Source organism: Takifugu rubripes, chromosome 10 (genome assembly GCF_901000725.2).
Source record: "Takifugu rubripes chromosome 10, fTakRub1.2, whole genome shotgun sequence".
NCBI classification, from domain to species: Eukaryota; Metazoa; Chordata; class Actinopteri; order Tetraodontiformes; family Tetraodontidae; genus Takifugu; species Takifugu rubripes.
The window spans coordinates 1,596,697-1,610,648 of NC_042294.1; the positions used below are offsets into that span (position 1 = coordinate 1,596,697).

At 46.9% G+C, this 13,952-nt stretch overlaps 1 protein-coding gene across 1 annotated transcript in view; it reads left to right on the top strand.

Annotated features, from left to right (window-relative positions):
• The first annotated feature begins 12,071 nt into the window (after window positions 1-12,071).
• adarb2 (adenosine deaminase RNA specific B2 (inactive)) overlaps window positions 12,072-13,952 on the top strand; it is a 112,029-nt gene continuing 110,148 nt past the window's right edge. Inside the window, exon 1 of the mRNA XM_029843003.1 lies at window positions 12,072-12,712. Within this exon, the coding sequence (XP_029698863.1) occupies window positions 12,610-12,712 (103 nt within the window). The 5' untranslated portion in view covers window positions 12,072-12,609. The remainder of the gene's footprint in view (window positions 12,713-13,952) is intronic.

Consider the following 13,952-nt stretch of genomic DNA (forward strand, 5'->3'; position numbering starts at 1 on the left):
TCTAAACTTTTCTGCCTGATGTTTGGAGTTAAATAACATTTGTTTCTGACTTTACATCAAGCAAATATTAATATAACTGAGATGTAAACATCAATGCAATAACATACCTGAAACACAAACACTTTTCCTGGCTGTACGAATGAAGTAAATATTAAAGTTTATAATTTAACGCCCCTCATGGACGGTGAATTTCGCTATATTTATTGATTGTCGATTATATTCAGCTTCAATCATTATTTGAGCTGCTTTATTCCACAATATCTATAGATTTTAGTCATTTTGAATGATCCATAGTGCTCCGTTTTGAACGGTGCCGATGTTTTGTGGTTGTTGGGAATGACGAGCCTAATTGCTTTCTGTAATTATACTTCAAATATGCGTCTTTCTTTTCCTTCCGCCGTGCTGCAGAAGGGCTGACCCCCAGTTATAACGGATGATTAACAGATGTTTACCAATATCTACTTGAAATGTTCTCAAATTCTTTGAGGGCACCAGATCCATTAAGCAAGTCGGGGACGAATGGGGAAAAAAAAAACTGACGGTTCAATTTTGGTTAAAAGTAGCGGACGAGTAAGAAATCGTTGAGAGTTTTGATTTTAGAAGAAAATACCTTAAATATTTAATGACTGAGGCCTGTTCATGGCGCTGGCATAAGATAACGAGTCATTAATGCCTGTATTCCTCTGCACCTGTTCCGTGATATATTAGCTTGTTTTACACTGGCGGATGACCAACGACAGACTTGGGCGCCACGACCTGCGAAATCCTGGAGGTCACGTGCGACTCCGCTATCAATCTGCTCGGCCGAGCCGCAGCTGCCTCAGTCTGGGTTGGAAGAAAGTTCCAGACGGAACATCCGCCTTCATCCCAGCGGCTTCAGGTGCCGCCGTCTGGCCAGTGGGAACAGAGAAGAGACTCATTAAACGTGATCCTCCTGTCCGACGCAGCCTGAGCGCTTCAGCACTTGGCCGTGGGAACTTGTTTCAACTTCAGGCTGCTTTGATAGGACACGTAGCTCTGACCGGGGACCTTTGACTCGAAGCTTCCGCCCGCCGATCGACCCATCCGCAATCCGTACGCCCTGGCAAGGTCATGCAGGTCCCGGAAATGAGGCATTTACACCAGAAATGAGGCATTTAAGGACTGCTTATTATTATTACCCCCTTCCCAGGCCTCTTGTCCCTACCGTTAGCTGCCTGTAGAAAGAGCGAGAGTCGCCTCCAGAGGAAACAGTGGGGAAAGAGACAGAAGCCGGAGAGGTGAGGAGGGATTAAAGCTCAGCGTAACGATGCAGGTGCAGAGAGGAAGTTGGGTTTGTCAGGAAGTCACCACACTCTCACCAGAGAACAGATGTAGGCATAAATACACAGCGTTTCATCGCTGGAGAGGGAGCCCACGTGCACAACCCTCTGCAAAGAGATCACAACGTTCCGGGATAACAAGTCACAAAACACGCGCGACGAGAAGGAGGAGGGTGATCAGACAACAGGATTCCACCCAAACTTCAGACACAGAAGGCAAAAAAGGTGAATATAGTGCAAACAGAAGGAGCTGAAAGCTGACAGGGAGCTTTCAAATGTTGCAGTTTTGAAGTAATCGCAGCGTGATTACAGCATCCCAGCGCTTCCACAACCCAACTCCTTCCTTGCTTGAATGTCTAACTGGGACGCCGCCGCCGCCACCCCGTGCAGCTTTGCACTTTGATTAAAGCTAAGTGAGCGTCTGCTGTAATCCTTGAATCCTTTACGGTCTCTCTGGGATTTAGGTGAGAGCGATTTCCTCTCAGCAGCCAGATTTGTGACTGGCTCTTTGTTTGGGACGACATCTCAATGTTTGTTCGATCAGTCTGCTAATGCTGCACGACTAGCGCCTTTGGAAGAGGTTGAGGTGCTTTGATGCAGCCAGAGTTAAACACTGAGCTCTGACACCCAGCTGCACACTACATGATGGAGTTGTCTTTGCACATGCCGCCTGACTCTCCAGAGTCTGCAGGAACGCGACACTCGCTGTGTGAAATGTCTATTAGCGGATCTATTGTTTATCTCTGTAGAATCAGCCTGTTAATTACTGCCTGCTGCTAACATGACAGCGAGGCTAACGCTGCCTTTGGAAATTTCAGAGATGGCCGAGCAGAAATGTTTGTCTGCTCAGAGTGTGATTTATGATCCCTCTGTGGAGGGAAGTAAAGAGTGTGTGTGTGTGTGTGTGTCTGTGTCTGTGTGCTTTAGCTATGTATCATGGTGATACTCATTTTAAAGGCTCAGAGAGGACTTTTGTGCGAAGTGAGGTCATTTTGGCTGGTACTCACAAATTCAAAGGTCTGTTTGGGGTTTAAGACTTGGGTTTAGTTGAGGTTAACATTTGGTTTAGGTTAGGGTTGGATAGCTAGTTAGCACGGTAAGGGATTGTAGATGTATGCTAGCATCTAGTAAATGCAACAAACCATCTTTTGAGGACTTCGACCGTGACGTATTAAGTATGTATTAAGTGATGTATTAAGTTTAGCATTTTACAGATCTGAGGAAATTAAGAAGCTGAACAAATTGAACAATGACCAGATTTTTTATTTCCTCCAACCACTAGTCAACGTGTGAGTATCTATTTTATTACGTATTAAACATCAAAATCCTCATTCTACTAGTGAGGTCATTTCCCCTCAATGTCAATGGACTGTTTAAGGGTTGGGACGAGGGGTTAGGGGGTAAGTTGGGGCTGTTAGGTGGGCAGTGGGGGTAATGAATTATATCTGAGTCCTCACAATGACAGAAATGTGAGTGTGTGTGTGTGTGTGTAGCCTTGCACTGACAGCATTTGCGACTAATTGGTTTGTGTGTGTCGTTGGCAAATGAGGGAGTCCCAGCAGAATTACTGGTGGGACTGGTTATGCAGGGCTGTCATTTCCTTCCCCTGGACCCAAAATCTGCAACGTCCTGCTGCGTCGCCTCACTGGAGCAGGTCGACGCTGAAGAGATTCGCCCAGTGGAAACATCGGTGTGACCTATTAGTGTGTGTGTGTGTGTGTGTGTGTGTGTGTGTGTGTGTGTGTGTGTGTGTGTGTGTGTTCATAAAAAAAAAACCCTGCTGGATGACTGGGAGGAGCCTGACCCAGGCCAAGGTGAACAGGTAGAAACTGAGGCCAGGTCACCCTCTGCAGGATCCTACGGGGTCATTTTTCCTGGAATTACATCCAGCCCAGGACAGGTCTTCAAATTGGGTGTGGGATGAATAATTGAAGGTCTAATGATTAATCCAGCGGCGAAACAACCAGCTGAAGTATCACTTCTCTGAAGGTAACTTTGGCCCTCGGGGAAGACGGATGTGGAAGTTCGTCATGCGGTTTTATAAGGAAATTCTGTCTCGGGCACTCCATAAATCTCACTGTCGGGATAAAAGTACAATAACTTCATCATCTGCGTGTCTCCATCAGGCACCGTTACAGCTGGAGCTCTGGTGCCTGAAGTTCGGATTGGTCTGATATCTAATCCTGTTGTTGAGGCAGACTTCGGAGCTACTTTCGGGACGAGCTTACAGGGTTTGCTGTGAGTTAAAGACACCCGTGCTGTCAGTTATACGTATAGCTTACTGAGGAAGTCGGGAAAACATTTGGAACAGTTGCAGGATTACAGTATTAAAGGGCTGAAATGTGTGTGTGTGTGTGTGCTGGTGATAAGTGTGTGACAGGAGTCAGAAAGTGTGAGACAGGAAGCAAACACAAGCTGCTTTCCTTCAGATATATATAGATAGCTCTGAGGGCCACACTGTATTGCTTTACACTCTGAATCAATTTCACAATTAGCCATTTTAGCATTCTAATTAAAAAACAACAGTTGCCTTTGAAGAAATCAATTCTACTGAGGAAAACAAGAATTCCCAGCCGGTTTGCCGTCCCTGGGCTCAATTCAAAGACGGGAAGATGCTTTTGGGCCTTTCTTTGTGAGCGTGTACGGTGCAGCATAAAACATCTTGGTCTTGAAGGTTCGTGATGAGCTTAACTTTTCTTTTTGAAGGCGTTGTGCTGTGGATGTTGCCTTTACGTGACAAGGCTCCCCTTTGTAGTGCTAAGCAGCAGCTTAAGTAACAACATAATGAAACGGAATTCTAAATGTCACGTTAGCGCTAATTACCTTTTTTTTCTTTTTTCTTTCTTCGCTTAAATCCATTCAAACGTTTCGAAGACAATGATGTCATAAATCTAACGCAGATGTTGGCACAATTACATGTTTCTGAGATTGTATATCACTGCGATCAGCCAGTGCTGGTGTAGCTACATGCTAATGCTAAATGAGTCATATTAGAGGTTGTGGGTAATGCTAATGTAATAATGACTGAAATGAACTAGTAATACTGGGACAAAGAGATGAATGGGCTGGTTATAGTGGGACAGAGAGGGTAAATGGACTGGTTATAGTGGGACAGAGAGGGTAAATGGACTGGTTATAGTGGGACAGAGAGGGTAAATGGACTGGTTATACTGGGGACAGAGAGGGTAAATGGACTGGTTATACTGGGACAGAGAGGGTAAATGGACTGGTTATAGTGGGACAGAGAGGGTAAATGGACTGGTTATAGTGGGACAGAGAGGGTAAATGGACTTGTTATACTGGGACAGAGAGGGTAAATGGACTGGTTATAGTGGGACAGAGAGGGTAAATGGACTGGTTATAGTGGGACAGAGAGGGTAAATGGACTGGTTATACTGGGATAGAGAGGGTAAATGGACTGGTTATAGTGGGACGTGGCGCTCTGGTCTTCATCTTCTTCCTCTTCCTCCCAACTCACCCACTTTTTCCCATTTTGTTGCTGATTCCCTCACCCTGTACATATCCCAGATGGAAACTCAAATGTCCACCTCTCCCTGGACTCTGACATGCCTGTTCAGACACATGTGTCCGTGTCCCACGACGGCTGCGCAGCATTCCCGCCCCGCCTCCTGATTCGGTCTTTGCTGCCCACCTTGATGTGCGGTTTAGTGAGAGCAAAAGCTCCAAACTTCAAACCCTGACGCGTTAATAAAGCCTCCCTGATGAAAGACTGCGGCTTCACAGAGGAGGAGGTGATGAGCTTAACTTGGGGGATTTACGGCTCCATCTTGCTCTTCCTGCATTTTGTCCAACAACCGTGTAGCCTCCGAGCCTGCCACTCGTTCCCAGACACGAGAAAGTGCTGATATGAGCCGGAGATGCCTGGAAAATTTTAACATGGGGTAAAAAAAAGCTGCCAGAATAACACCCAGAAGTGCTTAAACTCTGATCTCATCTCACCAGAGACTGAAGATCTGGGACAGAATGGAGGAGTTTGAAGGGAGCTGATGTGTCCCCACGCACGATGACTACCACCATCTGCTGTTCACATGCAGCAGTTCATTCACCCCCAGCGCACCAGTTGAATTCTGTGTGTGTGTGTGTGTGTGTGTGTGTGAGTGTGTGTGACAAAAGTGGTGAAAACGCATCCATCTCACGCGTGGCCGCTCGGAAACAGCCAAAACTTCCACAGCGAGTGTTTGCAGAGTCTTAAAATACCCCTGACATTACCCCCCCCCCCACCGAGTCACCTGCAGGAAAACAGGCTCCTGCAGCCTCATTAAGCTCAGCTGCCACTTTCATTGTGGGCTCTTAATGTTGGGTAAATTTAGAAAGGTGCTGCGCTCAGAGGAACGTAAAAGAGCGTCGCCTACATCAGACCTTTAGTTTCCACTTTCAAAGTTTCAGGGATTGTCAAAACTACGGTTGCGAACATCGAGTATTGGAATATTTTCTGAATATCTGCAGTCTCCGCTGCATTTTTAGCCGACCTTCATACTTTTTACGTCATTACATTGATGAGAGCGGAAGGTTAAGGGGATTTATGGAGCAAATTGGCGCATTTAATCACCGTTGCCTGGTGCGCAAAACAAAACGTTATAAAAATAGCGAAAAAAATTGTTTTCTGAAGACTTTTTAAAAAGATGAGCATATAAAGCTGCAGTGGGAGCAGTTTAGTCTATAGAAGATGATGAAGAGTCCTTGAAAAATCTAGACGGTGGGGGTGTGACTTCGTCACAGGCTCGGGCTCCTGGGGGCCCCTTTAACCGTGGCCTTGGAGCACCGCAGAGACCTCTCTGTCAGTGACCTCTGATTGGATCAAAGACTGATTACATCCCATTCACGTTGTGCCGTCAGTCCCGGACTGAAACGGGTCAAACAGGGCCCTGCAATCAGGGGCGTCGTGGGGGCGACGAGGCACCGTGTCGGTAGGAAAATCACTCCGCTGATTTCATCACTCGCACATCCAGCGTGTCATAATTATGGTCCAAGTGCAAATCTGCCATGTTCTTGGCACGTGCGTAGATAATTAGCACTTTCCAGCGGCTTTGAATGCTTTCCAGCCAGCATTTGATAATCCTAATCCCGATTAATCCCAAGACACATCACATTTATACGCACGCCACCGGTTCAATGCCCATTTTGTCAGCAACTCAATGGCGGCGGCTGTTTCTGCGAGGGAGATCAAAACGGTGGCGGGGCCAATGTCGGCCGGCGCAAGTTTGCGAACATTTGCCCGCGTTGGTAATTAAAAAAATAACCCGACTATTCTGGTGAAATCCTGGCAGCCGTCTCTTGGTGTGGCATCACATGGGCCTGGCTGTCCTCGCCGTCCACGTTGTTGCAGCTCATCACCAACCTCGCAATCGTTCACCCCCCCGCACCCCCCCACTCTGGGTTCTGTAGGATTTGCGAACCATATGTTCCCTTTTCCTCTGAAACGCTGACTTTTGTGATGGCGACATTAATTAAAGCCGCAGCTGGAGATTTAAGACCCGCAAATATCACCAGTGAACAACAAACTATCCGTTTTGATCCGTTTCGCGGAGACGGAGCAACACAAACTCTCCGTACCGACGTTAGCCGAGCGGCACCGGCGGCGCTCAGTTACCCGGCGAGGCGCTGGGACACTCCAGCTCATTCCGGATGCGTGCTTTTAAGTGCTAATGGGCTGGAGAGCGGCAATGTCGTCTAGTGTGTGTTGGGGAGGCTCTATTTGACTTCATGCGGCAGTATCCTTGGGAGACGCAGGGCGGCTGCTCTTATTCCGAGCAGAGGCAGTTTCAAGGATTACTGTCGGGGTGGAAAAGAGGCAATTAATCTCTGTCTTCCAAATGGGATACAGCTGAGCTTCAAGGCCTCGGAGATGTTTTAGAAAATGATTAGCTTCTATTTGCTAATTTTGCCATGTGGTCATATTGCCAACGCTGCGTTTGCGCGGCTACCAAAACGTGACGATTCCGAGGTTTTTTTTTTTTTTTTAAAAGAGCGACTTTGGTGATGAAACGATGACATTGTAATCAGGCAGCGCAAGGGCACCACCGTTTGATTTTGTTTTGCTCATTTTCAATTACAGGAGGTTCCCAAGTGGCTGCGGCGTCGCGGCGGTATCAGTCGGAACAGAATGTTTGATCGGAAATAAGCTGCGCTGACATTTGCTTTGGTGTGTTTTCAGCATGTTGTCGGGTGAACGTCAGAGCGCCTCACAAAGCCGCCATGAGAAGCACAACAAACACGGCCTTGGCAGAGATGAGGAGCGATGGAAGAGCGCTTTTACCTCACAGGAAGCCCCTGAAAAGCGTTGACGGGGAGGTGAGGCCGGAGCTGTCCGCGCTGTGTAACACCAAAACCTGAAAGTCCAGAGTTGTGCCCCCCCGGCTGCAGAATAAACCTGACCTGATCTGGCATCTTTAGCTTGGGGAGCTCTGCAAAGAGTTTCTCCATCTGTCTGTGTGGATTTAAGTCTGCATCTGCCTGAAAACACAGACTTCAGGAGAACAAACAGACAAATATGTAACAGGAGCTGCTCCTGGGAAAACATTGGTGCACAGTTCCACTGGGCCAGTGGACCTGCAACTTTAGTGTGATAGAAAATAAACGTTGTTCTGTTGCGCATGCTAACAGTGGTACAGTTTATCGCTGTTCTACCCTTTTCTGCTGACTTTCAGGCTAGCGATGATTTTGACTGATTTTGCGTAGGACAGGAAGGATGAGTGATCAGTAAAAACAGAGCTTTCACCAGCCCAGACAGGAGAACTTGTGTAATTGTGTTTTTTTTCTCAGTATTTACAGAGGCCAGACTGAAACACAATGATTATTACTACTGTTCTAAGTTTGTTCTGACAGCAGAGCCGCCATGAGTGACTATTTTAAGAACTCTTTCCTATGGTTAACACAGATGAAATGTACTTTTATTCTATTCATTTCCTCCTTTCCTGTCTTTCACTGATAAGCTCCGCTCACCACCGAGCACAATGGCTCCATTGTGCTGAACTGCAGGCCTGATAATGTTACGTGACATTAAGGGCAATGATGTTAGTTCCTATTCAGAGGGACGTTTGATTGGAATGCAGACGCACAAAGAGCTCGGTAATATTCTTTGCTTTCAGAAATGAAGGTGTCCAATATTAAACCGTATCGCCATTGATCAGCACGATTGTGGGATTTTATTAGGCTGCTTGTTCTGCAGATGTAGGATAGTCGGAACTAAGGAATGAAACATTTATATTAGTGTAATGATCCAGTTCTCATACGTACTCATGCTGGTCATATTGCCATGAAGCACGTCTGTCCATCCACAGCAGCGACGACTCTCAATGTCATTCAGTTCCCCCAAGTAGACTCAATTGTTTTCCCCCTCTTTTATGCATAATAATATTCATATCCCCCTGAACGCTGACCTGCAAAAAGAAGGACCTATTTCCGAGCTGTCAGTGCAAAGTCTTTATCTTCTCCCTCCAAATGGCGGGGTCAGCCGAGACTTGACGCTCAGCAGACAATTCTCCCAAAGACCTAATGTGATTAATGGGTGTCACTTAAGAGGGGTGGCTGGAGGTTGAAACAGAAAGAAAAAGTCATCCAAAGGAAATTGTTGCCAACAGAAAGCAACAACTGGTGCCACCAAATCAGTGGCAGCAAGAGGTGCCCCCTTCCCCCCGCGGCCATGGTCGCCTGCTGCACAATAAGAACTTCAATGTCACTTTTAAAGTGTAAACCTGGCAGGGAAACATTTAGAGGAGCTGTGGTCAGCTCGGGTTGCCCTATAAAGGTTAGAAACATTTAGATTTCTATGCGAAGTTGCTCCGAAAATAGTTTCAGTTTGGAAAACGTTGCCTTTTCAACAGATAAAATGGGCCAATTAAGTAGTTCTGACTGCCAAAGACCAGCTGGACTAAAGGTCAGGACTCCAGCAGGTTAAGTTCAGGATTAATACACAAACGTCGTCAAGTTTCAGCTTTAAACCCATCGGTGGAAAACCTGCAACAGATCAGAGAGGAGCAACTATCTGCTGTGTGTGTGTGTGTGTGTGTGTGTGTGTTCTTGTACTTGCTACATACTGAGGACCAACATACTCATTCTACTAGCAAAGTGAGGACATTTTTGGGAAGTGAGGACGTTTTGGATGGGCGTGGTTTTAAGGCTGAGGCTTAAACTGGGTTTAGGTCAGGGTCGTAAGGGGCTGCCAAATGCATTAAGTCTATGAACGTCCTCACAAAGATAGAAGAACAAGGGTGTGTGTGATCGATTAGTTGGTTTTCTTCATATGGCTAAAATGCGATCTCAGTCCTGGTGCCTGAGCTGCAGCCTCCCAGAAGACATCAGATCCTCTTCTAGCTCCTCAAAAGAATCGAGGCTGAAGCTCAGCTGCATGTGGACACGTCCTCCATCTCAAACCACAGTTAAGAAAATAAGTTAGCAACAACGGGGAAAGAGCGAGGGTTACCTTAATTATTCGAATAAGGCCCAGGATGTGATGGACTCCGGCTCAGCTGTACTGTGGGCAGATGCAGAGCAGCACAATTTGTTCATGGATGTCATCAAACTTGTAAGGGAAAAAATCAAGTGTGGAAAAACGACAGTGTGTTGATTGGTCTCCTTATCTTGGATTGCAGGTGTCTGATTTGATGATGGGGTGTTTGGGGGGGGGTGGGGGGTGTTGGGCGCCTCCGCTCTAATCTCAATTTACATCAGACTCGCTTTAATCCTCAGATGTGACATCAAGCTAATGCCAGTGGGTAAACACCGAAAACGGAGGAACCATTTAACGCACTTAATCGTCCAATATGGAGTTGATCATTAACGTTGGACTCACGTTAGCTTCCTCTAAAACCTGTCACACCCAGATCTGCGGCCCACAGGTGGTCAGGACGGCTCCCTGAAAACCCCCACGGCAGACCCAGGACACCCCCCATCAGTCCTGGATCCGTCCCTCAGTTCAACCTCAGTTCATATTCCCGAGTCGGCCGATTCCTCGGGATCCATCCGGCTTTAGGTGGGGAGGCACAAACAGATCATGAACCTCCCCCCCTACCCCCGGGGCAAATATCTGAAACAGACGGCTCCAGTGTGGGTCAGTACCGCCTCATCAGGACAGACGGGTGATTGTTGTGTTGGAAAGACAAAGTCCCGTTCTTCCCGATCCATAATCATTTGAGCCTCCTACCTGTAATGTAGAACATCTGGCTCCCTCTTCTGGCAGCCGGAGTAAATCTTACCTCCACCATTGACCATTGGTCTGACCTCCTTATAGACGCAGGATAAATGAGTGCATTACCAGAACCCAGGTGAGACAGCTGTGGGTCCACAACACAACTCTGTGTGTGCGTGTGCACGTTACAGGGCCGAAAATTAATATTCAGAGTAGCACATAAAGGAGTTTTGGCAGAAACTGCTGATTTTGCATGCAGCACCTATTCTGTGAGTAGGAGTTTGATATCTGGGTTTCTTTTTAAGGAGATCTTTGTGAGGTGGAACAGACGACTTTATAATCCCGAAGACGACATCAGGGTAATCTTCGCGCTCGATGTAGGGCTTTAACGGGAACTACAATAATGACCAGAGTAAATGAACAAAAGACGGTGAATAGTGGATTTCCCTGTCAAGGTGTTTTCTTTTCCTCTTTTTAACTTTGGATCTTCTTCCACCTCATTGTTGGGATCAAGGGATCTGTAGAAGAAACAGAAGTAATCAAAAACTATTGAAATAAATCCCCAAATATCCTGTCTGTGACTCCCTTCTGTCTTTCTAAATACCCAAATCCCAAGTACAACTGTTTTTATATGCTCTACACACACACACACACACACACACACACACACACACACACACACACACACACCTTCATTATAGTCCCAGATAGTGGCATTGGCAACTTGTCGCTTGTATTGATTTCTCTTAAACTGCAATTTACATGGATATTTGTGGGTGTCCTGGGGCAGCCTGCAGCCTGGTGCTCGGCCCCTCACCCTCTCCCCCCCACACCCCCCACCCCTGGCCTGAGAGGAAGTATTTCCACCCAACTACAGAGCCTCAAAGTCACTTTTCAGTCCGACATGTTTTATTTTTTCTTCTCTCCATAGCAATTCACCAGTTTCTCAAGTTGCTGATATCAGACATTTCACATCATTTTTGGGCCGGGGTGTGTGTGGATGGGGGGGGTTAATTCTTTATTTTAACAGCACATTTAAAAACTGAAGGTCACTGGATTCCTGTGACCTTCAGAATCGACGTTGTCGTATTTTCTAACGTCAGTTCTCAAGCGTCCGCCTGTCTCTGGCACCAGATGTGTCAACGCCACGGCGCCGCCTCCCAGCCCAGATCTAACCTTCCACAACAGAAGGCTCGGGGAGTAAAACAGTAACCTGCAGCTATGGACACCCAAATGCTTTCTGAAAGCCTCGGCACTGCACTTTTAGACAAAAATGCCAAACTGTCACAGTTTTCAGACTCTGTGGCCGCAGCAGCCTGTCAGAGAGCAAGCCTTAGTTTGCTGAAGGTCCACTGTGACCTCCAAACAGGATTCTCCTCAAAACCACACACAAAAATAAGGATTTTTATAATAAGGGAACATGATGGTGAAAACAGTGGAATCTGCCTCAGTCTGAGACATATTTGCTGCCTGTCACCATAATCTCCCTTTAAGGACTTGTCAGTGACTTTGGAACAGAGTTAGGGGCTTTATTTCAGATCTGTAATCCCAAATATCATTGGATACAAGGAGAGAGAAGAGCAGAACTTGTGTTTCTGTCTAAAGCTGAACCTACCTTCGTCTAAAGTCTGAGCAGAATCCCACAGACTTGAGGATCGTGCGCAATAAATGCAGCGCAACGGTGAAGTGAAGTGGCGGCTGAGTGAGGGGTGTGTTTTGCTGGGTGTCGTCGGTGATGTCGCGCCGCCCAGATCGCCACGATTGGGTCCTAATTAGAAAGCTCGGCAGCAAATAGATAGACGCCTTGTGTGCTTGAGGACAAAGTGAACGTGGGTCCGCGTTACGCGCAGAAAACTGTCGGGAGAGGCGCGCACGAGAACTGCGCGCAGGTGTCGGAGCTGCTGAGCGGATCCGCGCTGCGCAGCGAGCAGCCTGTCTGAGCCGGAGGCGAGCTGGAGTTTCAGAGGTGATACAGCCACAGCGAGACGCGCTCCCCGCCCGCTGCTGAGGCGCCTAAAACCAGCGCGACGGCCGAAAATAATAGCCCGAGTCTCCGTCAAACCCGAGGACGCTGCGTTTTAGCAAGCAGCGAGGTCTGCAGACTCAGAAGTGAAGAGCAGAGTCGAGCCAGCGAGCACAAGTTCCTCCTGCGCTGCGCTGATGGCATCCCTACTTGGAAACGGCGGCCGCGCGTCCGGGGCTCAGGGCGGACAGGTCAAATGCAAGCTGAAGAGGAGGAGGAGGAGGCGTTCCAAGAGAAAAGGTACAACTTTACCTTCTTTCAGGACTTGTCGCCCGTCTTCTGTCTTTCTTTGTTCCGAGCAGAGGTCGTGCGCACCTTGGCGGCTCCTCGCCCGCGCAAAAGCCGCCCTCCTGCGCAGCGGCTCCCGCGGCGGCTCCACTGCGACCAGTATTTGGAAATGAAATGACAATAAACACTGAAAACGGGAGGAAATGGCTGTCGTTTGGAACGTCTCGTCGCTGTGACTTGACTTGGATGTCTTGAAAAGTTTCGTTGCCGCCGCGGTTTTTTAGGCGTCATCAAGCGCGCTTTGTCTAAAAATGCACGATGACAAACTAAATGAGTCAATTAGCTTTAATATCGGGGTTGCTGTCTGTCCACGAAGTCATTTACACCTGGTTGATTCGTTTTTTCACAGCCTCAAATGTAAGTTCAGCAGTGAAAGTAGATGGTTTTCCTCATTTAATTCATTTTTTGGGCGTTACTTTAATTTAAAACTACTGGAATAAAGTCTTGCGCACCACGAAGTGACAATAGAAAGGAAAATAATGTAAGAAAATGTCTTGAAACCTGCCCCAAACGGCCACGTTTTATTGCTACTAATTTCCCAGAGCTTCTTTCTCTTGGAGGCTGTCACATATTTAAGTTATATTTTTGCCTCATTAACGGCCGGAACTTTGCTGCTCAGCTGTGCGAAATTCAGCTCTATAAAACACTAAAACGCTGAAGGTTGGAGACAATATTTGGCCTCGCACGCAGCGAATGAAAGCGAAGCACATTTGGTTAATTTATCAGACATTTTCTAGCCGTCGGGGTTGTTTATTTTTTACTTTTTAATTCAGACCAGATTAGTGTTTTCGTCATTAATTGTCTTTTAGACGCGCTGTAGCACAATTGCGGGATTTTTTTTTTTCTCGCGTAAAAGTAACTGTAATCTGCCTGGATGGGCAATTTCATTGGAAATATAAATAAGAAACACTATTACTGTTGGCGGCTTTGCACCTCACCACCTCTCACTTTGACTTTTCTCATTTTATTATTATTCATTTACCGTGATCACATTTTACTCCACAGCCTTGTTGACTGTTCGAACCAGTCTGAGTCATTTAACACCAGCCTGTTTCGTGTTGTGCCTCCCACTGAAAGACACAGAGAACTCAATTTACAAAGCATTAAGAAGTGCCTTCTTTCTAATGTGCCAATTAAGGCTTGAATTCCTCTAAGTTATTTCCGGCCTGCACCCAAACGTGACTTTTGCTTC